Source organism: Salvelinus fontinalis, chromosome 17 (assembly GCF_029448725.1).
Source record: "Salvelinus fontinalis isolate EN_2023a chromosome 17, ASM2944872v1, whole genome shotgun sequence".
Lineage (NCBI taxonomy): Eukaryota > Metazoa > Chordata > Actinopteri > Salmoniformes > Salmonidae > Salvelinus > Salvelinus fontinalis.
In genome coordinates this window covers 31,773,506-31,797,712 of record NC_074681.1, presented here as the reverse complement: position 1 = coordinate 31,797,712, position 24,207 = coordinate 31,773,506, and the positions used below count along the sequence as shown (strand labels likewise).

Genomic DNA, 24,207 nt, shown 5'->3' with positions numbered 1-24,207 from the left:
CTCTGGCAACAGATCTGGTGGACATTCCTACAGTCAGCATGCCAATTGAACACTCCCTCAAAACTTGAGACATCTGTAGCATTGTGTTGTGACAAAACTGTACATTTTAGTGGCCTTTTATTGCCCCCAGCACAAGGTGGACCTGTGTAATGATCATGCTGTTTAATCAGCTTCTTGATGTCACACCTGTCAGGGGGATGGACTATCTTGGCAAAGGAGAAATGCTCACTAATAGGGATGTAAACAAATGTGTGTGCATGGAACATTTCTGTCATCTTTTGTTTCAGCTCATGAAACCAACACTTTACATGTTGCATTTATATTTTTGTTCAGTGTAGTTTCCAACTGGCCAATGTTCTACATAGTTCAGCGCAGAAAACATGATAATTAACTACAATGACCATAATCCATTGTGCAGCTACTTGTCCGGTCTGTTTCTTTTACACCTGCTTTTTGTGTGATCAAGAGGGGATACATAGAGCAGTTGCTTTGCGAGGTATTGGTATTCAGTCAAAGTATGCCTTACTTAGAACTACAAAATGTGATTTCGTCAGACAGCAGCTCTAGAGATCAGATGACTTGGAATGAAATAGTCATCAAATGTAATATACACAACTGAAATATTTTATCAAAACAGGCCTAAAGTAATGTGAATAACCAATGGTTAATAAGTGATAAGCAGTCATGGGCAGTCACTACCATCATGGGGCATGTATTAACTTTTACTCTGCCTTGTAGAATCACAATTTTTCATAGTCGAAACCCATCTCAAAAAGCACTAATCACTCAGCACTAGTTTTTTATCAAAAGCAATCACTTTTGCATGTGAAAACAGAATCCTACTCATCACGCCACATGCTTCTCACTTTTGTTTTTAGCAGACTTGGCCAGAGCGGGGCACCTGGTTCACCCGATCCAAACTCCTCCCACCGGGAGAAACCAGCCAGATAAACAAACAACCTCATTGTTAGGATGGAGTCATGAGCATCTGGTCATTATATACAGATCTCTGATTCTAGTTGTTGACCAAGCTATGATTTAACATCCCACTTTAGAACAGGCCCATTGAGTGCATCACACAATATTTTCCAGTTTCCTAATATTTCCTGAAATGGTACATCATTTATTATATCTTTCGATCACACTATTTAATAAACAGGCAGGACAAGATCAATAAGCACCACAGAGACAAATTTCAATGTAGCATTTAATCAGTTCCCCCACTTCAGTGTACACTGTAGAAGAAACTCACATTTAGTGAGAGGACTTAACTGTTACGGTGCATGCAGCTTCATGTTATTTATGTTTCTAGCAACACCAAAGAAATACACTTTGTTCCAGGAATGTATTCCAGGAGTTAAGGCAAGACATTCCAATGAAAGTTTACAAATCAAGTACACTTTACTCGAATGCTATTTGAGCTTTTAGTATATCAATTGATAGCCACAGTGATTGGAAGCTATGACTATGGGTGTTAACGTGACAAGTTGAACTACCACTAAAATCCACCAACATCTCATTGCTTGCTGATACCTTGTCAGATTTGATGTTTGTGCTCCACTGCACAGCTGCAGCTTTTCAAAACCAGAAATGACACGTCCCTCAATACCTCAATATAATGAATGATAATGTTTGCCGTTTCCTGAATTATGTATACAATTGAGACAGAAGCTGGACTAGACTCTGAAAAAAGCAAACCGCATCGATCGATGCCTTTATCTGTGATCGTTGGTTCCGGACTTCCTCTTGCCAGAGAAAAGATGTTTTGGCTTGAGGTCAAATACATGTCTGTCTGCCTCTCCCTTCTTCCCCTGGCGGTTCATGTCCTTCTGTTGGTTCTTCATCAACTTCTTGGCATGTTTCGCCATCTATACAGGAAAACATACTTTAAGTAAATCCTCAGCAAAACACAGGTTGCATCCCAAATGGAACTCTTATCCATATCTAGAGCACTACTTTGACCAGGGCCAATAATAGGGTTCCACTTCAGACAAACTCAATCTTCATAACATCTCCAAAGCTTATGTTTCTTTAAGCCAAGGGACTAACACTAACCCCCAATATGCATATTTTTAACACAAACCATTTCACCTGATGACAGGAAAATCTAGCGTAGCCTACATCACATACCTTAGGATCGCGAACACCAGATTGGTCGCGTGGAAGACGAGTGGCACTCTGGCTGCGGGTTCGAGAGGTGGGAACTACAGACGCCTCACGCTTACGCTTCTTGGCAATGCCAACGCTCCGGGATCTACGGGCATTCACTGCATAGTGGCTCTGAAAGGACATGAACAGCAATGTGTGAATATAGTATCCGGTCTGTAGCTTGTATTAAGACATTGTACTTGACTTACACAGAACTAAATGAAAAGCAACTTACGTCATCTTTGCCAGTCATGTCCAGACCAAGGTCTCCCATTTCCTTCTCCAGGGTTTTTCTTTCAACCTGTAAATGTTTAACATTTTGGCCCAGTGATTAGTAAGACCGAAAATAAAACAAGATTAACTTTAAAAGTTCTATGCATTTAAACAAGATGTCCATGTCACCTTCTTGACAGTTCTGGGTAGTCTGGGGCCATGCACATCCTTGTCTTTGGAGCAAACGATCATCAGCTTCCTCTTCTCTTTGATCTGTTTGGCCAGCTGACGGATCTCCTGCATCTCCTCGTCCTCGCTTTCCTCATCAGTCTCGTACTCCCCTGCCTTCACCTTCAGCTCCTCCTCCTTCTCCAGATCCTCCAGGTTCTGTATGGGCATGAGAGAGATGTCAGGAAAAGGCATCCATTTAAGTCTACGATTCCATGAAATCACTAGAAAGGCATTCCCATTCCTGTCAATTATCCCTTTTCAGTCCACGTTGGCGGCTATAAGTGGCAGAACTGTACATCCTATCCATACGGATCAACAATAACTATGGTCACCAAGATCAGTGGTTTCACCCCCCCTACTCACCTTCATGATTTCAGGGTCGATATAATCTGCAATGTTGTGACCCTCCCATATTTCAGGAATCACATCATATTTCTCATCTTGATTCATCAGATCCCAATATTCTGAAAAGAGGAAATATCAAGTATTAGAGAAAATGGACCAAATAAGTTTTCTGATAACCATGTACACAATATCCTTTTAGACAAGCGTTTTATAAAAGTTGATGACAACGTCAATATACATACTCTGTAGGTCCAGGACATAATCATCTCCCATCTCCACCTCCAGATCTCTTTCCTGTAAATCAATGATAGAAATTTGTAATTCATGAAATAATACTTAGTAAAACAGCTAGATCTTTACAATGCATGTTTACCACAACATAACCCACACGGATTACATCCAAGGCACTATTATTAGTGTGGCTCTACCGTTTTGCGTTTGGGTGCATCCACCTCCATTGTTTTCCTGCCAATCCTCGCTCCCTCCGGAATGAACGGTGGTCTCGCCTAGTGTTGAGAAAACAGGACAACTCAATTTCACGTGTTCACATTCAAAATGTATATAAACCATTAACTATTTTTTTTAACATGACCAAAATCATGCTTATGACTTGCAAACAACTAAGTGTGGAAAGACGTACACTTCCACAGAGAGTACAGTGTTTAGCCTACCTTCTCGTCCCTCTTCGCAGGCACTGCTAAATGCAATCTGTTGAGCACATCATGCACCTTCTTGCCCTTCATTTTGCCGTCGACACGATGGGCCAGAAGTTTGTCACAGGCCTGAAATTGAAGAAAATATGAGTTGTTTATAGGTTTAAAAAAATATACACTGCTCAAAAAAATAAAGGGAACACTTAAACAACACAATGTAACTCCAAGTCAATCACACTTCTGTGAAATCAAACTGTCCACTTAGGAAGCAACACTGATTGACAATAAATTTCACATGCTGTTGTGCAAATGGAATAGACAAAAGGTGGAAATTATAGGCAATTAGCAAGACACCCCCAAAAAAGGAGTGATTCTGCAGGTGGTGACCACAGACCACTTCTCAGTTCCTATGTTTCCTGGCTGATGTTTTGGTCACTTTTGAATGCTGGCGGTGCTCTCACTCTAGTGGTAGAATGAGACGGAGTCTACAACCCACACAAGTGGCTCAGGTAGTGCAGTTCATCCAGGATGGCACATCAATGCGAACTGTGGCAAAAAGGTTTGCTGTGTCTGTCAGCGTAGTGTCCAGAGCATGCAGGCGCTACCAGGAGACAGGCCAGTACATCAGGAGACGTGGAGGAGGCCGTAGGAGGGCAACAACCCAGCAGCAGGACCGCTACCTCCGCCTTAGTGCAAGGAGGTGCACTGCCAGAGCCCTGCAAAATGACCTCCAGTAGGCCACAAATGTGCATGTGTCAGCATATGGTCTCACAAGGGGTCTGAGGATCTCATCTCGGTACCTAATGGCAGTCAGGCTACCTCTGGCGAGCACATGGAGGGCTGTGCGGCCCCACAAAGAAATGCCACCCCACACCATGACTGACCCATCGCCAAACCGGTCATGCTGGAGGATGTTGCAGGCAGCAGAACGTTCTCCACGGTGTCTCCAGACTCTGTCACGTCTGTCACATGTGCTCAGTGTGAACCTGCTTTCATCTGTGAAGAGCACAGGGCGCCAGTGGCGAATTTGCCAATCTTGGTGTTCTCTGGCAAATGCCAAACGTCCTGCACGGTGTTGGGCTGTAAGCACAACCCCCACCTGTGGACGTCGGGCCCTCATACCACCCTCATGGAGTCTGTTTCTGACCGTTTGAGCAGACACATGCACATTTGTGGCCTGCTGGAGGTCATTTTGCAGGGCTCTGGCAGTGCACCACCTTGCACAAAGGCGGAGGTAGCAGTCCTGCTGCTGGGTTGTTGCCCTCCTCCACGTCTCCTGATGTACTGGCCTGTCTCCTGGTAGCGCCTGCATGCTCTGGACACTACGCTGACAGACACAGCAAACCTTTTTGCCACAGTTCGCATTGATGTGCCATCCTGGATGAACTGCACTACCTGAGCCACTTGTGTGGGTTGTAGACTCCGTCTCATGCTACCACTAGAGTGAGAGCACCGCCAGCATTCAAAAGTGACCAAAACATCAGCCATGAAGCATAGGAACTGAGAAATGGTCTGTGGTCACCACCTGCAGAATCACTCCTGTTTTGGGGGGTGTCTTGCTAATTGCCTATAATTTCCACCTTTTGTCTATTCCAGTTGCACAACAGCATGTGAAATGTATTGTCAATCAGTGTTACTTCCTAAGTGGACAGTTTGATTTCACAGAAGTGTGATTGACTTGGAGTTACATTAGGTGTTGTTTAAGTGTTCCCTTTATTTTTTTGAGCAGTGTGTATACATTTTTTTAAATGTGCTACTAGCAAATTGTTAATAATCAGAAGAGTGGACTAGACTGCTCACTTCTGTTTTCACAGTCATCACTCCCTCCTCGGTCAAAGTGCTGGTTTCAATGACAGAGATGCCCTCTGCAGTAAGGTCAGCAAAGATTTTCTGAGGAAACAAAGTAGGAAACCCTGACAAGCAAGTCCCATCTTGGGAGAGGATGACAAAGTAAACTGGGGCGAAAAATACAGCCAAAGTAAATATAGAGAATATATTAACGAACATGAAAAAAACTACAAACCTGGTCTTCTTCAGTGAGTTCACTGATCTTCTTGACATCACACTTGTTTGCCACAATGAGCAACGGCTAGAGGGGGGAAAAAATACAATAACATATTTGCGTGAAACCAGAAACAGTGTAGGCCGTCATTTGACTAACGTTTTTTGTTGCTGTTTTTTTTTCTCGCCACTACTCAAAATGACAGCACAGAAGTGGACACGACTTTTCACTGTGAAAAAGGTTGTATCTATGTTGGTTGGTGATACGGATTCGGACCAGTCCTTGCACTTGAAAAGCGATGTTGAGGTGAGTGAAATAAGTAAACAGCAGATGTATGTTTGGTGTTGTCGATGTTTGATGCTGTGAAACTTGGGGAATAGCTCTCAGAAGCAAGTCCGGTCATGATAACTTGGTTGATACAGGCGGACACATCAGCGGTGGTACTCAAATGATTGCTCTCGGGCTCAAGTTGCAGGGTTTAGCTGTATATAGTCAAGATGCTTGCTATAGTTAGCTAGCTAACTATACTGAACAAAATTATAAAAGCACCATGTAAAGTGTTGGTCCCGTGTTTCATGAGCTGAAAGAATTTCTCCATATACACAAAAAGCTTATTTATCTCAAATGATGTTCACAAATTTATTTACATCCCTGTTAGTGAAAATGTCTCCTTTGCCAAGATAATCCATCAACATGACAGGTGTGGCATATCAAGAAGCTAATTAAACAGCAGTCATTACACAAGTGCACCTTGTGCTGGGGATAATGAAAGGCCACTTAAATGTGCAGTTGAGAGAGCGTGCAATTGGCATGCTGACGGCAGGAATGTCCACCAGAGCTGTTGCCAGAAAACTGTTGCCCTTGCCCGGTCATGTGAAATCCATGATCCACTAGATTAGAGCAATTTCAATTGACCGATTTTCTTTTGTGAACTGTAACTCAGTAAGATTGTTGAAATTGTTGCATTTATATTTGTGTTCAGTATAGTTAGTCTGTCAGACAAGAAAAGTTGTGAGTAGCGGTAAATGTGGGCTGCGCTCACGAAGTATCAACCCCAGCTGTCACTTACCCTAGCTAGCAGTACAGACAACCAGCTAATTAGCCACCGAAACAAAGGCTAGAGTAATGTGTTTCTGTTGGGATTAGTTTATGGTTTGCCATGTTTGCGAGGAGGATATATTCATAGACTGCATGAATCAGGCCTTCATGGTCGAATTGCTGCGAAGAAACTGCTACTAAAGGACATCAATAAGAAGAAGAAACACGAGCAATGGACTTTAGACCGGTGGACAATTGACCACAATTATCTTATTTGTTACCCCCCTCCCTCCGTTACTCTGTTCCTCTAGGGGATGGATGCTCAACATTGCCATCATAAATGCGTACATTGTGTGGGGGACCCTGCAAAGGCCTCTTCCCAGAAACTGCAGGTGCTGGTCCCTGAAGGCATTCAAAATGCAGCTTGTGCATTCCCTTTGTGATATTGCAGTAAGTGGGGAGCCAGGAGTGTGGAACCAAGGCATGTGGACCGAGTTGTAACTCATTTGAAAGCAGGTTAACTTTGAAGGGCGCAAGAGGGTATGTGGTGTGCATCCAGAGTGGATGCAGGGTAAAGAGTGGGAGATGTGTAGAAACCTCCTTAGGGTGCTCTATGGGGCTGTGCTTCCAGAAGTTCCATGACACTGTAGGCTAAATGAAAACACTAAAGTGACCGTGTGAAATATGAATGTCCAACAAATCTTTTATTGTCTATGAAGTTTGTTGTGTTTTGTATCTTCGCTCTTTATTTGTCTCCATCTGGCGGCTCCCGAGTGGCGCGGCGGTCTTAGGCACTGCGTCTCAGTGCAAGAGGCGTCACTACAGTCCCTGGTTTAAATCCAGGCTAAATCACATGGCCATAGGGCGGCGCACAACTGGCCAAGCGTCGTCCGGGTTTGGCCGTCAACGTAAATAAGAATTTGTTCTTAACTGACTTGCCTAGTTAAATAAAGGTGATTTTTTATTTTTATTTTATAATATTGAATAATACTTGTTGCATTCACCGAATTGTTGTCAAAGTATGCTACTATTTCTATATTTTGGGTCAGGCCTGGTCTGTACTAAATCTTATTGAGAGGTTACCAATTTTTTTTTGTGTGTGAATATGAACAGTTGTCTGCATTTTTACAATGTTACAGAAGTAAGAATAGTTGTCAATCAAATAGCCCACTCTGTGTAGGTTTTGAAATACTTCTGAATTGTCCTCTGGCCACATTTTAGATCATATTTTTATTCATATCAAAATAATATTTATAAGTATAATATATTAAACCTGGTACATTTTGAGTGAGTAATTTAGTCAGATTTACTACAATTGAAATACTCTAGTTTTTTTTGGTGTGTTGAGTGTTAATCGTTTTCTGATAGTGTCTTTACACAATGGAAGCCAAAATGAGTGTTATTCCTATTGACATGAATGTTGTGTCATTAAATAAGAGGCTGTGCTCTTTAAAAACTAAGTTAACTTGTAATCGTCAGTTGGTATTTGTTTTTGAGCTGTGTGAGAATTTGTTTCATCTTAAATTACTAATCAGTAATCTAAAGCAGCATTCCAGAATTCTATAGGGGTCGAAAGGTTTTCCCCCCGTTTTCTTTATTTTTATTTTATTTTTTATACATGCCTTGCCCGTTTCAGAGAAATAATGTAGCACAGAGCCTTGAGACAAAAGACACTGGACATTAAGAAAGAAGTTCGTCCTAGCCTCACTTGCGATCCTGTTCTATCATTCCTTGGTGTACCCATGCTTACATGGCCGCAAGAGCCAAGCCCAAAGGCTTCACCCCCACAATTTTAGCAGGGTGCTTTAAAAGGGAAAGGTTTTGACTTTTGACCAAGCTGTTGACTAACTCACAAGCTTACAACTATCGACAATGCTGCTTCCATAAAACATGGTCTGTATAGGCACCCTATTCCTTATACAATCCACTACTTTTGATCAGTCCTATGGACCCTGGTCAAAAGTAATGCACTATTAAGGGAGTAGTGTGTCATTTGTGATGCAACCTTAAAAAATAATCAATAGTGCCTCCATAACACATGACCTCTGACCTTGTTGGCAAAGAGGGGCCGGATGTTGTTGAAGAGCTCGAGCTGCTGCTCCAGGGTTTGGCCACACTGCTCGGAGACGTCCATCACGTAGAGCACGGCAGAACGCAGATGGGCCAGGGCTGTGATGGCCTGCATCTCAATGGTGTTCCTCTCCTCCAAAGGGTGGTCCAAGATCCCTGGGGTGTCAACCACCTGCGGCCATATGGAGTTAGCAATACACATTAAATGGTTCAGGTGTTAATCATATTCGACAACTCGTGATTGAGAGAGAAACTAACACTACCTAGAGTACTTTATTGAAGGTCTCAGATATTGTGGTAGGGGTTATCCATCACATGTTCAGCGTGGTGCATGATTTCTCATCACAGACCTACAAAGGGTACTTGATGTATCTGTGTTGTGATCTAGTTTCCTACCAAGTACAATCTGGTGGAAAAGTGGATGAATATCAAATATATAACAGTTCCAATCTATTCCAGCTAGAGATACTGGCGTGTAAGTGCATAAAGGCCATCTTACCTGCCAACGAAGGTATTTGTAATCCATGTGGCCGACGAACAAGGACTTGGTGGTGAAGGCGTAGGGCTGGACTTCAACATCAGCTCTGGTGACCTGGGGAAGACATGTTGACGAAGCTGAACTCTTTTCTCACACTACTAAAATGTTTTGTATGACACATTTTATCCACGTTCTGCATATGTACCAAGATGTTCAAATTAACCTCAACCCATTTATTTCTAGTTGCCATTATTTTACCAGGGAAGTCATTGACAACATTATTTATAACAACAACCCGACTAAGATTGATACATCGTGCAGCAATGCAGACAAGAAACATGGTGCAATGGCTCTAACAATGGGTGCTTAAACTTTATTTAAAAATACACCAAACTAATGGATTCGGCATGGTCCATCAGATCCTCAAAGTTCTACAGCTGCACCATTGAGAGCATCTTGACTGGCTGCATCACCGCTTGGTATGACAACTGCTTGGCGCTACAGAGGGTAGTGCATGAGGCCCAGTACATCACTGGGGCTTAACTCCCTGCCATCCAAGGACCTCCTTTTTTTATTTAACCTTTAACTAGGCAAGTCAGTTAAGAACAAATGATTATTTACAATGACATCCTACCAAAAGGCCTCCTGCAGGGACGGGGGCTGGGATATAGGACAAATATAGGCCTCTGTACCAGGCAATGTCAGAGGAAGGCCCTAAAAATAGTCAAAGACTCCAGCCCCCAAGTCATAGACTGTTCTCTCTGCTAATGCACAACAAGTGGTACCGGAGCGCCAAGTCTGGGACCAAAAGGCTCCTGCCATCAGACTGCCGAACAGTTAACTTCTCTAGGGTAGGGGGCAGCATTCGGAATTTTGGATGAAAAGCATGCCCAAATTAAACTGCCTGCTTCTCGGGCCCAGAAGATATGATATGCATATAACTGGTAGATTTGGATAGAAAACACTCTAAAGTTTCCAAAACTGTTAAAATAGTGTGAGTGTAACAGAACTGATTTGGCAGGCGAAAACCGGAGAAAAATCCATCCGGGAAGTAGTTTTATTTTGGTTTTGTAGTTTTCTATTCAATGCCATTACAGTATCCATTGACTTAGGACACAAATTGCAGTTCCTATGTCCACAGGCTCAAACTAGATGTCAACAGTCTTTAGAAATTGTTTCAGGCTTGTATTCTGAAAAATTAGGAAGTAAGAGCAGTCTGAATGAGTGGCCCCTAAAGTGTCACACAGCTTTTTCATGCGCAAGACCGAGAGAGTGCCTTTCTTGTTTACATTTTATATTGACAACATTATTGTCCGGTTGATTTAGGCTGAAAACAACCTGAGGATTGAATATAAACATCGTTTGAAATGTGTCTATGAACTTTACGGATACAATTTGGATTTTTTGTCTGTCTGTTTTGACTGCGTTTGAACGTGTGGATTACTGAAGAAAACACGAACAAATGGAGGTTTTTGGATATAAAGAGATTTTATCGTACAAAGGGAACATTTATTGAGTAAATGAATGTCTGCTGAGTGCAACCATATGAAGATCAAAGGTAAGGGATTCATTTTATCTCTATTTCTGACTTGTGTAACTCTTCTACTTGGCTGGTTACTACTGTTTGTAATGATTTGTCCACTGGGCTATGTTTTCAAATAATCGTAAGGTATGCTTTCGCCGTAAAGCATTTTTTATTTTATTATTATTATTTATTTATTTTAATCTGACACCGTGGTTGGATTCACAAGAAGGCAATCTTTAAACCTATGTAAAATATGTTTTGTTTTTCTGAATTTTTACACTGAGTATTTCTGTATTTGAATTTGGCGCCCAGCAGTTTCACTGGCTGTTGAAGAGGTGGGACGCTAACGTCTCGTACCCAAGAGAGGTCAATCGACTGGCTACCCGGATTATTTACAGTGACACCCTTTATAATTTATTTATCTTCATTGTTTTGCACAGACTCTCTTGCACTGGCTCTATGCACACTCACTAGACTCTACCCACACATACTACAACACAAACATGCTGCTGCTACTGTTTGTTATATATCCTGATTGCCTAGTCACTTTAACCCCTATCCACATGTACATACAGTATTACCTCAATTACCTTGTACCCCTGCACATTGACTCAGTACTGGTACTCTTTGAATATAGCCTTGTTATTGTTTTGTGTTACTATTGGCTTTTTTTATTTCGCAAATAATTGTCTGAGTTAAATCTGCATTGTTGGGAATGGGCGCGTAAGTATGGATTTCACTGTAAAGTCTACACCTGTTGTATTCTGCGCATGTGAGCAATACAACGTTATTTGAGCACTCTAAAGGTTCTACCAACCATTGAACTGACAAAGAATAACAACAACAGGAATGCATACCTTGTTGATGAAACTAGACTTGCCCACATTAGGATATCCACAAAGCAGTAGAGTCCGAGTGTTGGGATCAATCGTTGGTAAGCGGGAAAGATGCTGGCGGACTGTAAAAACAAGAACAAAATGTTAACATAAAAATGACAGCTGGAGGCTAATGTCTTTAGTATATGTACACCGAAGCCATTTACAGGCACGCATACATTGCCTTTCATCAAACGAAGTAAATAACTAAAAGATGACCTTGTTCCAGGTATTCCAAGCTTTGCTTCTGTCGCTTCATGATGGTGCACATTCGACCCAGAGCAGCGCGCTTCAATTGTTTACAGCGGTACAGGGAATCACCATACTTCATCAGTCGAACATAGTCTTTGGAAACACTGCAACAAGAACACATTTGAGTGGTTTCCGCTCCAAATTGACCAACATATATGATCAGTGTAAGCAATAACAAAAAAAGAAGTGGGAAAAGTAAGCTTCATACTTGTCAATCAAATTCTTTGCAATGTTGATCTGTCCCAAAGCCAACTTGTAATGGTCTTTGTCATACAAGACATTCATCAAATCTGCATAAAAAGGATGGATATCCTGTGGAAGACCATATTATTCATTAGCACAAAGTGGAACTTGGTAGTGTATGAATTTTTACAAGACTTTCAAAGCAATAACATTACTTACGTCCAATTTGGGGAAGTCTGTCAAAATCTGTGAGAGCCGGTCATGATAGTTCTGTTGGGTGAATTTCACCTTGCGCATGTAGAAATGCCTGATGCGGTGAATTTGATAATGCTTGTGTACTACTGTCGGAGTCTTCCTTTGGGTTTTCGATAAAGTGATGTCAATGAATTCCTGTGAAATACAATGGGACGGCAATGGAACGGCAATCAGCACATTGAACGAGGACAATGTAATCAAAAACTTACTTGTCAATACTATGTGTTTTACAATTACAAACAATTCACATCGCTAGACACGCATTTGTATGTATACTGTTGACCCCCAAAAATAAGAAATGTCATGCGTGGCTTTTTTCTCCCTCCCAAGCACAACACGTGTCTCTCTCTAGAAGCAGACATTTAAATTCCAACAAGATAAACAGCATGTTTTCAGTATTTAGAGTCGGTATTTTCCGGAGAGACACATAAACAACTTGTAAAAGGTGTAAAAACGTACCTTTGAGGTGGGAACCACCATAATCTTCTTAAAATTATAAAGTGCCATTTTTTCGGAGCACGTTTGTCCACTGACTGCAAGCGGAAAGGACCGAACCGGATCTAAACAACAACGATGAGGAAGTGAAGCTGTTTCATCAAGAGGAACTCCACGTGAGAAAATAAATCTGCGCGCTTTTCTTTACACTGCCCTCTAGTGCTCGTATGAAGTCAGGGATGCAAAAATTACATACAGTTGAAGTCGAAAGTTTACATACACTTAGGTTGGAGTCATTAAAACTTGTTTTTCAACCACTCCACAAATTTCTTGTTAACAAACTGTAGTTTTGGCAAGTCGGTTAGGACATCTACTTTGTGCATGACACAAGTCATTTTTACAACAATTGTTTACAGACAGATTATTTCACTTATAATTCACTGTTTTACAATTCCAGTGGGTCAGAAGTTTACATACACTAAGTTGACTGTCCCTTTAAACAGCTTGGAAATTCCAGAAAATGATGTCATGGCTTTAGAAGCTTCTGATATGCTAATTTACATAATTTAGGTTAGTCAGGCTGATTGAGGTAGTATGTACATGTAGATATGGTTAAAGTGACTATGCATATATAATGAACAGAGAGTAGCAGTAACGTAAAAGAGGGATTGGTGGGTGGTGGGTGGCGGGACACAATGCAGATAGCCCGGTTAGCCAATGTGCGGGAGCACTGGTTGGTCGGCCCAATTGAGGTAGTATGTACATGAATGTATAGTTAAAGTGACTATGCATTTATGATAAACAGAGAGTAGCAGCAGCGTAAAAAGAGGGGGGCAAACAATGCAAATAGTCCAGGTACCAATTTGATTACCTGTTCAAGGGGTCATTTTGACTCAACAGGGTTAAAACTGTTGAGAAGCCTTTTAGTCATAGACTTGGCACTTCGGTACCGCTTACCATGCGGTAGTAGAGAGAACAGTCTATGACTGGGGTGGCTGGGGTCTTTGACAATTATTAGGGCCTTCCTCTGACACCGCCTGGTGTAGAGGACCTGGATGGCAGGCAGCTTAGCCCCAGTGTTGTACTGGGCCGTACGCACTACCCTCTGTTGTGCCTTGCGGTCAGAGGCCGAGCAATTGCCGTACCAGGCAGTGATGCAACCAGTCAGGATGCTCTCGATGTTGCAGCTGTAGAACCTTTTGAGGATCTCAGGACCAATGCCAAATATTTTTAGGGTCCTGAGGGGGAATAGGCTTTGTCGTGCCCTCTTCATGACTGTCTTGGTGTGTTTGGACCATTCTAGTTTGTTGGTGATGTGGACACCAAGGAACTTGAAGCTCTCAACCTGCTCCACTACAGCCCCGTCGATGAGAATAGGGGCGTGCTCGGTCCTCCTTTTCCTGTAGTCCACAATCATCTCCTTAGTCTTGGTTATATTGAGGGATAGGTTGTTATTCTGGCACCACACGGCCAGGTCTCTGACCTCCTCCCTGTAGGCTGTCTCGTTGTTGTCGGTGATCAGGCTGCAAACTTAATGATGGTGTTGGAGTCGTGCCTGGCCATGCAGTCGTGGGTGAACAGGGAGTACAGGAGGGGACTGAGCATGCACCCCTGGGGAGCTCAAGTGTTGTGGATCAGCGTGGCAGATGTGTTGCTACCTACCCTCACCACCTGGGGGCGGCACGTCAGGAAGTCCAGGATCCAGTTGCAGAGGGAGGTGTTTCGTCCCAGGAACCTTAGCTTAGGGATGAGCTTTGAGGGTACTATGGTGTTGAACGCTGAGCTGTTGTCAATGAATAGCATTCTCACATAGGTGTTCCTTTTGTCCAGGTGGGAAATGGCAGTGTGGAGTGCAATAGAGATTGCATCATCTGTGGATCTGTTTGGGCGGTATGCAAATTGGAGTGGGTCTAGGGTTTCTGGGATAATGATGTTGATGTGAGCCATTACCAAAGTTTCAAAGCACTTCATGGCTACGAACGTGAGTGCTACGGGTCTGTAGTCATTTAGGCAGGTTGCCTTTGTGTTCTTGGGCACAGGGACTATGGTGGTCTGCTTGAAACATGTTGGTATTACAGACTCAATCAGGGACATGTTGAAAATGTCAGTGAAGACACCTTAGTCCCTGTGCCCGGAGCACACGTCCTGGTAATCCGTCTGGCCCCACAGCCTTGTGTATGTTGACCTGTTTAAAGGTCTTACTCACGTCGGCTACGGAGTGCGTATCACACAGTCGTCCGGAACAGCTGATGCTCTCATGCATGCCTCAGTGTTGCTTGCCTCGAAGCGAGCATAGAAGTGATTTAGCTCGTCTGGTAGGCTCGTGTCACTGGCCAGCTCGGGGCTGTGCTTCCCTTTGTAGTCTGTAATAGTTTGCAAGCCCTGCCACATCCGACGAGCGTCGGAGCCGGTGTAGTATGATTCAATCTTAGCCCTGTATTGACGCTTTGCCTGTTTGATGGTTCGTCACAGGGCATAGCAGGATTTCTGGTAAGCTTCTGGGTTAGCGTCCCGCACCTTGAAAGCGGCAGCTCTACCCTTTAGCTCAGTGCGAATTTTGCCTGTAATCCATGGCTTCTGGTTGGGGTGTGTACGTTCAGTCACTGTGGGGATGACATCCTCGATGCACTTATTGATAAAGGCAGGGACTGATGTGGTGTACTCCTCAATGCCATCGGAAGAATCCCGGAATACGTTCCAGTCTGTGATAGCAAAACAGTCCTGTAGTTTAGCATCTGCTTCATCTGACCACTTTTTTATAGACCGATGAAAGAAATAAAAGCTGAAATAAATAATTCTCTCTACTATTATTCTGACATTTCACATTCTTAAAATAAAGTGGTGATCCTAACTGACCAAAGACAGGGAATTGTTACTAGGATTAAATGTCAGGAATTGTGAAAAACTGAGTTTAAATTTATTTGGCTAAGGTGTATGTAAACTTCAACTGGAGATTACAGTAGGCCTCCAGTACTTTAGAGTCCCATAGAAAAGTATTGAAGAAAACACTGGCAGTTTGCATCTAAACAGTATTATAAACCTGAATAATTCATGCAGACTAGGTATTATTACTGCATATATTATATATTATTACTGCACTGTTGGAGCTAGAAACACAAGCATTTCGCAGCACCTGCCATAACATCTGCAAATATGTGTAAGTGACCAATTAACTTTTATTTGATTTGAGATAACAAAGACAGGCTGACTGTCATTCCCTCTGGGTCCTCATGTTAGAATACTGCAGTGTATTGGCTTCATATCATCCTCCCACAACTGCAGGGCGCTGATGGAACCACTGATGTTTATGTGTGCTATATAATGCACATTTATTTATTTTTATTTAACCTTTTTTATCAGTGAGTCATACTGAGACCAAGATCTCTTTTACAGATGAGCCCTGAATTACAGAAATGATAGAAATACACACATCAAAATATAAATACAAAATGCAAACAGAAAAGAAAACACGGTCATAAAAAACAAACACATTCATCAGTAATAAGGTACTGAATTGCCTAAAGTCACCAAAACATAAAATGTAAGAACATTTTGAAGCGTGTTCTACAAATATGGTGCAAAAAAATGAGAAGGAAATTTACCTAACTCAGTAGACGCAAGGAATTTCCAGAGTTAATCATCTCTGAGACTGGGTGTGGTAACTCATATGCCTAAAGGTTAGGTACAGTGGGAGTTTTTGTAAATGGGTTTTATAAATGAAATCGTACCAATGTATCAACCTATGTGACATCAGAGGGGCAACCAACTTTCTGGTTGATGAGTACTAAACCTGTCACCTGTAATATAGCGCAATATCTAATGGCTTTAATTAAGTGGTAGCTGCATTCACATAGATGATATCGACAGTCTAGGATCGGTAGGAACATCGACTGAATAATCTGCTTTCTACTATAAAATAAGCCAATTTTTAACTACAGTAACTCATCAATATACATTTTTAAAAGACAGATTTCCGTCTATCCAGTCAATATTTAAATCAGCCAGAAAAAATACTTCTCTGTTGATATCACAAACATTATCAAGCATTTCACACACATTATCCAGATACTGTTAGCACTTGGTGGTCTATAGCAGCTTCCCACAACAATGGGCATGTGGGGTGCAATGAAATTATATTTTACATAATATGCCCCCCCCCCCCCCCCTTCTGCAATCTGTCACATCTAAATACATTATAATAATTTACTTCAATGTCTTTATCAGAGACAGAACCATTTAACCATGTTTCTGGGAGAGTCTGTACTCAAATGTCAATTGTGTCCGTTTGTGAAATCATACTTCGCACATGCTGCTTATATTGACTTTTTGGTCATTATCTAATTCCTAATCAGATAATTTCATAATAGCCAGCAGCATACCACCTTGCATCCAGCAGCATACCACCCTGCATCCAGCAGCATACCACCTAACATCCAGCAGCATACCACCCTGTAGCCAGCAGCATACCACCTAACATCCAGCAGCATACCACCCTGTAGCCAGCAGCATACCACCTAACATCCAGCAGCATACCACCCTGTAGCCAGCAGCACACCACCCTGCATCCCACTGCTGGCTTGCTTCTGAAGCTAAGCAAGGTTGACCCTGGTCAGTCCATGGATGGGAGACTAGATGCTGCCGGATGTGGTGTTGGAGGGCCAGTTGGAAGCACACTTTCCTCTGGTCTAAAAATAACAATAAAAAATATCCCAATACCCCAGGGCAGTGATTAGGGACATTGCCCTGTGTAGGGTGCTGTTATTTGGATAGGACATTTAACTGGTGTCCTGGCTCTGTGGTTACTAAAGATTCTATGGCACTACAAGTAGTAGTAGGGGTGTCCTGGCTAAATTCCCAATCTGGCCCTCATACCATCATGGTCACCTAATCATCCCCAGCTTATAATTGTCTCATTCATCCCCTGTAACTACTCCCCAGGTTGTTGCTGTAAATGAGAATGTGTTCAGTCAATTTACCTGGTAAAATTAGGGATAAATAAAAAGTCTAAGCATCAATTTACATACATTGTGTATATGTAAGGTTGGGAATGTGTAACAACATGTCACATAAAACATAGGCATGTCCGGTATAATAATTGTTATTGAAACCATACTGACAGTTGTTGAAGAAGCTTAACAACCACCCAAACCTACACAACAATAACCTCATTCATACAGGCCGTATCACAACCGGTAGTGATTTGGAGTCCCATAGGGCGGCGCACAATTGGTCCAGCGTCGATGTAGGCGGTCATCATAAATAAGAATATTGTTCGTAACTGACTTTCCTAGTTAAATAAATAAAAAATATAATAATTAATAGGGTCCTGTTATTAATTATTATATTACTTTATTACCAATACATTAGACTATATATTTTTTAACAAGATTGTGTACATCTTTCATGAAGTCCAAAAACCTTATTGTGAGGTACAAACCCTAAAATCAAGCAATTCACACGTGGCCTCAGATACACACCCACAATATTGATCACGAGTGGATCCGTGAGCCAATGTGAGTTTCGACCAACTGAGGAGCCTGTTTATTGTGGTAGGAGGCGGGAGTTCCTTTCTTGTGTGACAGCTTTGAGTTCAATGGTCACTGTACTCCGAAAAGGAAAGGAAAATGCACCTGTGTGAAGCTAGCCACAATAAAGATTAGCCACAATAGTGGAATTTGCAGCTTGCCTTCAAAATAAAAGTCCCTCAATGCTACTGATCAAACAGGATACAAATGGTGGAATCATTTATTTTATTTTATTATTTGTCACATACAAATGGTTAGCAGATGTTAATGCGAGTGTAGCAAAATGATTGTGCTTCTAGTTCCGACAGTGAAGTAATATCTAACAAGTAATCTAACAATTCCCCAACAACTACCTAATACACACAAATCTAAAGGGGTGAATGAGAATACAGTTGAAGTCAGAAGTTTACATACACATAAAAAGTACAATCTTTGTCCCCATGTGCAGTTGCAAACCGTAGTCTGGCTTTTTATGGCGGTTTTGGAGCAGTGGCTTCTTCCTTGCTGAGCGTCAATATAGGACTCGTTTTACTGTGGATATAGGTATTTTTGTACCTGTTTCCTCCAGCATCTTTACAAGGTCATTTGCTGTTGTTCTGGGATTTGATTTGCACTTTTCGCACCAAAGTACGTTCATCTCTAGGAGACAGAATGCGCCTCCTTCCTGAGCGGTATGACGGCTGCGTGGTCCCATGGTGTTTATACTTGCGTACTATTGTTTGTACAGATGAACATGGTACCTTCAGGCGTTTGGAAATTGCTCACAAGGATGAACCAGACTTGTGGAGGTCTACCATTTTTTTCTGAGGTCTTTTGATTTTCCCATGATGTCAAGCAAAGTGGAAGGTAGGCCTTGAAGTCCTACAATGAGCGCTGTGACGCTAATATCTGTGTAAACTCTTTGGAATTGTAATCTCTGGGTGTCACTGAGTAAGCTGATACCCCATTTCATGGGTGCCCATGTAACGATGGCCAAATGGACTGAGACAGGACACATGAGGGTTTTTTTTCTCACTCCGGATTGCTTTATTTCTGGGGATACACTGGAAAGAAACAACCACACACTGTGTCATGGTGAAATATCTTGGAAACTGCAGTTTTGACACAGGACTTCCAGCAATGGTAAAATAAACTTACAATGAGATACAATAATAAACATATAATATTGTTCTCAATGACGTAACAAAATCTAAAATTTAATATGTTACATGAGACTGAGATTAAATGCTAAATGTCCATACATTTACATTTACTTGAAATAAGTCCAAATAAACCATCACAATACATGCTAACATGGACAACGATTATAGTACATAAGGGTTTTATCAAAAACAAGTTATTTATCAAAAACATATAAAAATACAAGGGACAGCTTGCTGCACAATACATACGTCCAGCAATGGTCAAATACCTAAGCTGGAGAGCGCAAAGACCATGATGTAACCATAGAACTACAGTACCACATTATGTCTCAACCATATGGTAAAGGTCACCCATTTCTGGCTGTAGGATGCCTTTCTACACCCCACACAACCTATTCACACTGTGTACTACTGGTCCTGCCCAATAAAATAAAATGCCCACATTAAAAAAAATAAACTGGGATGTTTACTGAAAGATCCTGTGTAACTAAAAAACCCTAGTCTTGCCTAATCTCTAAAGGCTTGGAACACTGCTTTTTTATTATTATTATTATTATTATTATTATTAAACAAGTGATAGACAACAATCCTCCGCTTGGCAGCTGTGTGATACATTCTCAAGTTCATCTTTCAGAGTCCACAGGCTCCGCGTCAGGTAAGGAATTATCTCTCCCTCTTTCAGGAATAGAATTCACCCTCTCCTCCTAAAGCAGGTTCTCCTCTTTCCTCTTTATGATCAGGTTCTCCTTGTGTGACATCATGTACAGACTCATCCTGCTCCATGCCAGGTAAGGATTCTCCATTCTCTTCTTCAGGTAAGTTACTTTCTTGTCCCATGTCTGATACCGGATTCGCGATCACTTCATTAGCACCGGAACTTGCAGCCAGGTCAACGGACATGGATAAGACTGGGCATGAAGCTGCACTTTCATCATTCACTGGAAGGAAGTTGACCAGCATGAGCAGGTTTCAATGGACCACCTTTTCTTGTCCAGTGGCTGCGTTGCAAATCCAATACGTGTGTGTCTCAGCATTTTTGTCTGCCACTGTGTAGACTGTTGATTCCCATTTATCCACTACTTTCTTCTTGCCTCTTTTCTTCTTGTTCGCCAACAGTACTCGAACGTCGACTTCTAGGGTGGGCCTCTTGACCTTTCTGTTGTAGATCTCAGTGTGTTCTGTTCTTTTGCAGCATGTTCCTGAGCTATCACCATAGCTTCCTTCAGATCCTTGGAGAGCGACCCACGTAATTGTTGTAACTGGTCACAGCTGGGCCATTCAGGATGTTTCTGAAGAGCACATCTACCAGCAGATGAGGGATCCTTCCATACATCAAGTAGAAGGGGTTGTACCCTGTCGTCTCATGGCTAGTGCAGTTGTAGATGAATGTTAGTGTTTGTAAGCATCTTGACCAGTCTTGCTTGGTGTCAAGTGCAGGAGCTTGGATCATGTTTCCCAGTGTCCGACTGAAGCGCTCCACACTGCCATTTCCCAAAGGATGTAATGTGGTTGTGCTTCTACATCTGCATTGCTTGCTGTTGGGGTTTTAGGCTGGGGTTCTATATAAGCACTTTGTGACATCTGCTGATGTAAAAAGGGCTTTATAAATATGTTTGATTTGATTTTGCAACTTCCTCTCGCTGGAAGCTCTGAGTAGCAAGCTGACCAGTTGACTTTCAAAGCTTTCTCCTTGGTCGCTATGAATTTTCTCAGGAAATCCATACACACAGAAGTAGCTGTCTTACTGGATTCTTGCCACTTGCTTAACTGATTGGTCTTTGCAGGCAAACGGTTGAGCCATCCTTGTAAAGTGGTTAATTACCCCAACACCTCGATGGACTTGTTACTTGAATCTTTGGATGACCAAAAGTTGATGCAAACTAGCTGTAGCAGCCTAGTAGAGGTGCTACTTTCCAGAGCGGCCCTGCCTTCAGGCTCAACTGTTTTGCTGACGATGCAATGATGGCAACCACGGATATTGTCCCTAGCATCTCTGTCAAGGTGCAGCCAGAATAATCTCTGTCTAGCTAAGCTAAGGTTTCTGGACTGGCCCTGATGACTGGCATGATCATCGACACCTTTCAGGATTTATGCTTTGAGAGACTGAGGAACGACGTACTGGAACTGCTTGGTCTTTAAAATCTGATCTTGTGAGGCTCTGTATGGTATTCCGTTACTGACAGCTTCTCCCAGCTTTTCAAGTATCTGACGACTGTGACTGATTCTCTTGCTCTTCTAGAGGGCCTACGGCGTCTCTCCACATAAACACAGCACACGAGAGAGGGTCCTGTCATTGAGCTGCTTATCACGACACTCCTTCTCCGAGTCGGCAGGTAAGGTGTCTTTACCAAGAGGTAGGTATCAGTTGAGGTAGTTGATGCACCATTTCCACAGCACAATGTTCTGGCTCCAGATTCCCACTGTGACTGAAGGATGACTGACACATCATCCGCTCCCATTGACTGAGAGCACATGTAGACTAACTTAGGAGTTCTCTATGAGCTTGCACGTCTGGGTTTGTCTGAGATCGCTGGACCAACTGAAGGTGTCTTGGTCTTAGGCGCTTGACACTGCTTGGATGTCGCTGAAGAGGTTCTCGTAGGGCTCGTGGAGCAGTCTGTGGCCGACACCTTTAGCGAAGGGCACTCGACTCAAAGCGTCAGCAACCACATTCTGAGAACCTGGCACATACTTGATGTCAAAGTTGACAACATGAACATACAGGATAAATCAGGGTGTGCCAAGACCACTGTGTCTACTAGAGACGTCTTCAGCTTTTTGAAGGCCTGTTCCTGCTCAGGGGTCCAATCTGCGGCACTCAACTTTCGACACTGTGACAAGTGCTTGACCTTCTGGCGACCCTTGGGTTTTGTCTTCGGACCAGTCAACATTGAGAAGAGAGGTCTGGCAATGGTGGAGAAACTTGTCACAAAGTGTTAGTAGTAGTTTATCATGGCAAGGAATGACCTTATTCGTTTCTGTGAAGGAGTCACACCATCAGGCTTCATCAGATCAGTGCTGCTCATCTTCGAGATGCCGCCAACTTTGCTTGGATCTGTAGATACACCATTCTCGTAAATGATGTGTCCGAGAAACTTACTAGACTTCCTGAGAAAGAAGCATTTCTTGGGGGCCAACTTCATGATGTGAGTATGAAACCTTCTGAAGTCCATTTCAAAGCATTCCAAGGCCGTGTTCTTGTCGAGGGCAAAGAAGTCTGCAACAGACACAGAGGTCTCAATTTTTCTTCCAGACGAGCACCAGAGGAGATCATATTCATCATTCATACTCGCTCATCATTCATACTCGCTCATTGATTTTCAGATGAGATCTTTTTCCTCCATCTCACACAGAACCTGGCACAGCTTCTGGTATTGACTTGGAGGCCCTCTTCGGAACAGGATCCAGAACGGTCTGTTATCAGTCAGGTTGATTCTGTGTACAAACCATTTTGTCTCTCCACAATCGAGATGATGATGTGAGAAGATGTTCTCATAGCACACTACTAGGTCGGCCAGCTAGCTCAGACACATCACAGGAGCTGATGTCTAAGGAGCTCAATCCAAACAGTTTCAGCTTCTCTTCAGTAGAACATGTATCTCTCATGTGGTCTGTCTCAGCAGCATCAGACGTGGCTTGAGGACAGCTGAGAACCGCACTCTGTTCTGGGTCGGCATCCTATATGTTCTCCATTGCTAAACATGGGAAGACGTCGGCAAGCTTTGTGTTGTGCGTCAGCCACACGGGACGGCCAGACGTGTTGACCAGCTTCAGCGGGACCCCTCTGTCTCCCCACAGAAGCGTAACAATCCTCGCCATCATGATCCCCAGTGGTGCTGAGCGGGACGTGGTAGACTCGGTCATCACACTGCTGCCAGGAGACACAGCAGTAGTCTTCGGTAGCTTTCCCCAAACCGGATACTCACGGCCAGGCTCAAGACAAACAGCTGAGATACATCTCACTGTGCCAATCTTGTCAGGGATGTTCTCTTCTCTCCAGTGGTTCAGTCCAGCCAACATGGGTAAGAACTGCTCAGATTCAGGGTCGTCATTTGGAGCAGGGAGCTGAAACTGCCTTCCAGAAGTTGCCACATTGTTTTGACTCACGAAAGATGTGCTTGATCACGTTGGTGCCCTGTATCAGTTCATCATGTTGACCTTCTACTACCAAGGTTGGTACAACCATCTTGCATCCATAAACTTCCATCTCGATATTGAAAGCAGTCTATGACTATGTAAGCAGACTATTTCCTGATTGGCCGACCCCAAGTGGTGAAGGTAGGCAACAACTCTTCCACCACACTGATCCTCAACACGGGGCCCCACAGGGGTTCATGCTCAGCCCACTCTTGTACTCCCTGTTCACCCATGACTGCGTGGCCATGCACGACTCAAACGCAATCATCAAGTTTGCTGATGAACAGCAGAGTGGTGCCATGAAAATAACCTCTCCAACCGGGTGGTAGCCGGGTAGAACAGTAAATACTGTATGTACAGTTGAAGTCGGAAGCTTACATACACCTTAGCCAAATACATCTAAACTCAGTTTTTCACAATTTCTGACATTCAATCCTAGTAAAAATACCTTGTCTTAGGTCAGATAGGATCACCACTTTATTTTAAGAATGTGAAATGTCAGAATAATAGTAGAGAGAATTATTTATTTCAGCTTTTATTTCTTGCCTTTAAATTGTTTAACTTGGGTCAAATGTTTCGGGTAGCCTTCCACAAACTTCCCACAATAAGTTGGGTGAATTTTAGCCCATTCCTCCTGACAGAGCTGGTGTAACTGAGTCAGGATTGTAGGCCTCCTTGCTCGCACATGCTTTTTCAGTTC

The 24,207-nt window shown here is 42.7% G+C and overlaps 1 protein-coding gene and 1 non-coding gene across 2 annotated transcripts; both read right to left on the bottom strand.

Moving 5' to 3' along the window:
* Positions 1-1,193: 1,193 nt before the first annotated feature.
* On the bottom strand, positions 1,194-12,837 carry gtpbp4 (GTP binding protein 4). Its single transcript, XM_055867040.1, has 17 exons — positions 12,728-12,837; positions 12,233-12,403; positions 12,039-12,142; positions 11,798-11,934; positions 11,561-11,661; positions 9,200-9,292; positions 8,681-8,872; positions 5,614-5,679; positions 5,391-5,480; positions 3,609-3,719; positions 3,366-3,443; positions 3,180-3,231; positions 2,956-3,056; positions 2,551-2,748; positions 2,384-2,449; positions 2,131-2,280; positions 1,194-1,868 (listed from the first exon to the last, which is right to left on the bottom strand). Exons 1-17 carry the CDS (start codon positions 12,773-12,775, stop codon positions 1,716-1,718), a joined length of 1,911 nt encoding a protein of 636 aa, XP_055723015.1. The 5' UTR covers positions 12,776-12,837; the 3' UTR covers positions 1,194-1,715.
* On the bottom strand, positions 8,272-8,449 carry LOC129814631 (small nucleolar RNA SNORA81). Its single transcript, XR_008753341.1, has one exon. It is a non-coding gene; the product is annotated as a small nucleolar RNA SNORA81 (small nucleolar RNA).
* Positions 12,838-24,207: the final 11,370 nt, after the last annotated feature.

What these genes read in the sequence shown, in the direction of transcription:
- gtpbp4 (XM_055867040.1), bottom strand. Translation starts at nt 12,775, where the DNA reads ATGGCACTTTATAATTTTAAGAAGATTATGGTGGTTCCCACCTCAAAG. An exon ending in AGTCTAGTTTCATCAACAAG is followed by an intron (nt 9,293 to 11,560) that starts GTATGCATTCCT and finishes TGTCTTCCCCAG; the next exon opens with GTCACCAGAGCTGATGTTGA. An exon ending in CTGGTGTTCGCGATCCTAAG is followed by an intron (nt 1,869 to 2,130) that starts GTATGTGATGTA and finishes TTTCCTGTATAG; the next exon opens with ATGGCGAAACATGCCAAGAA.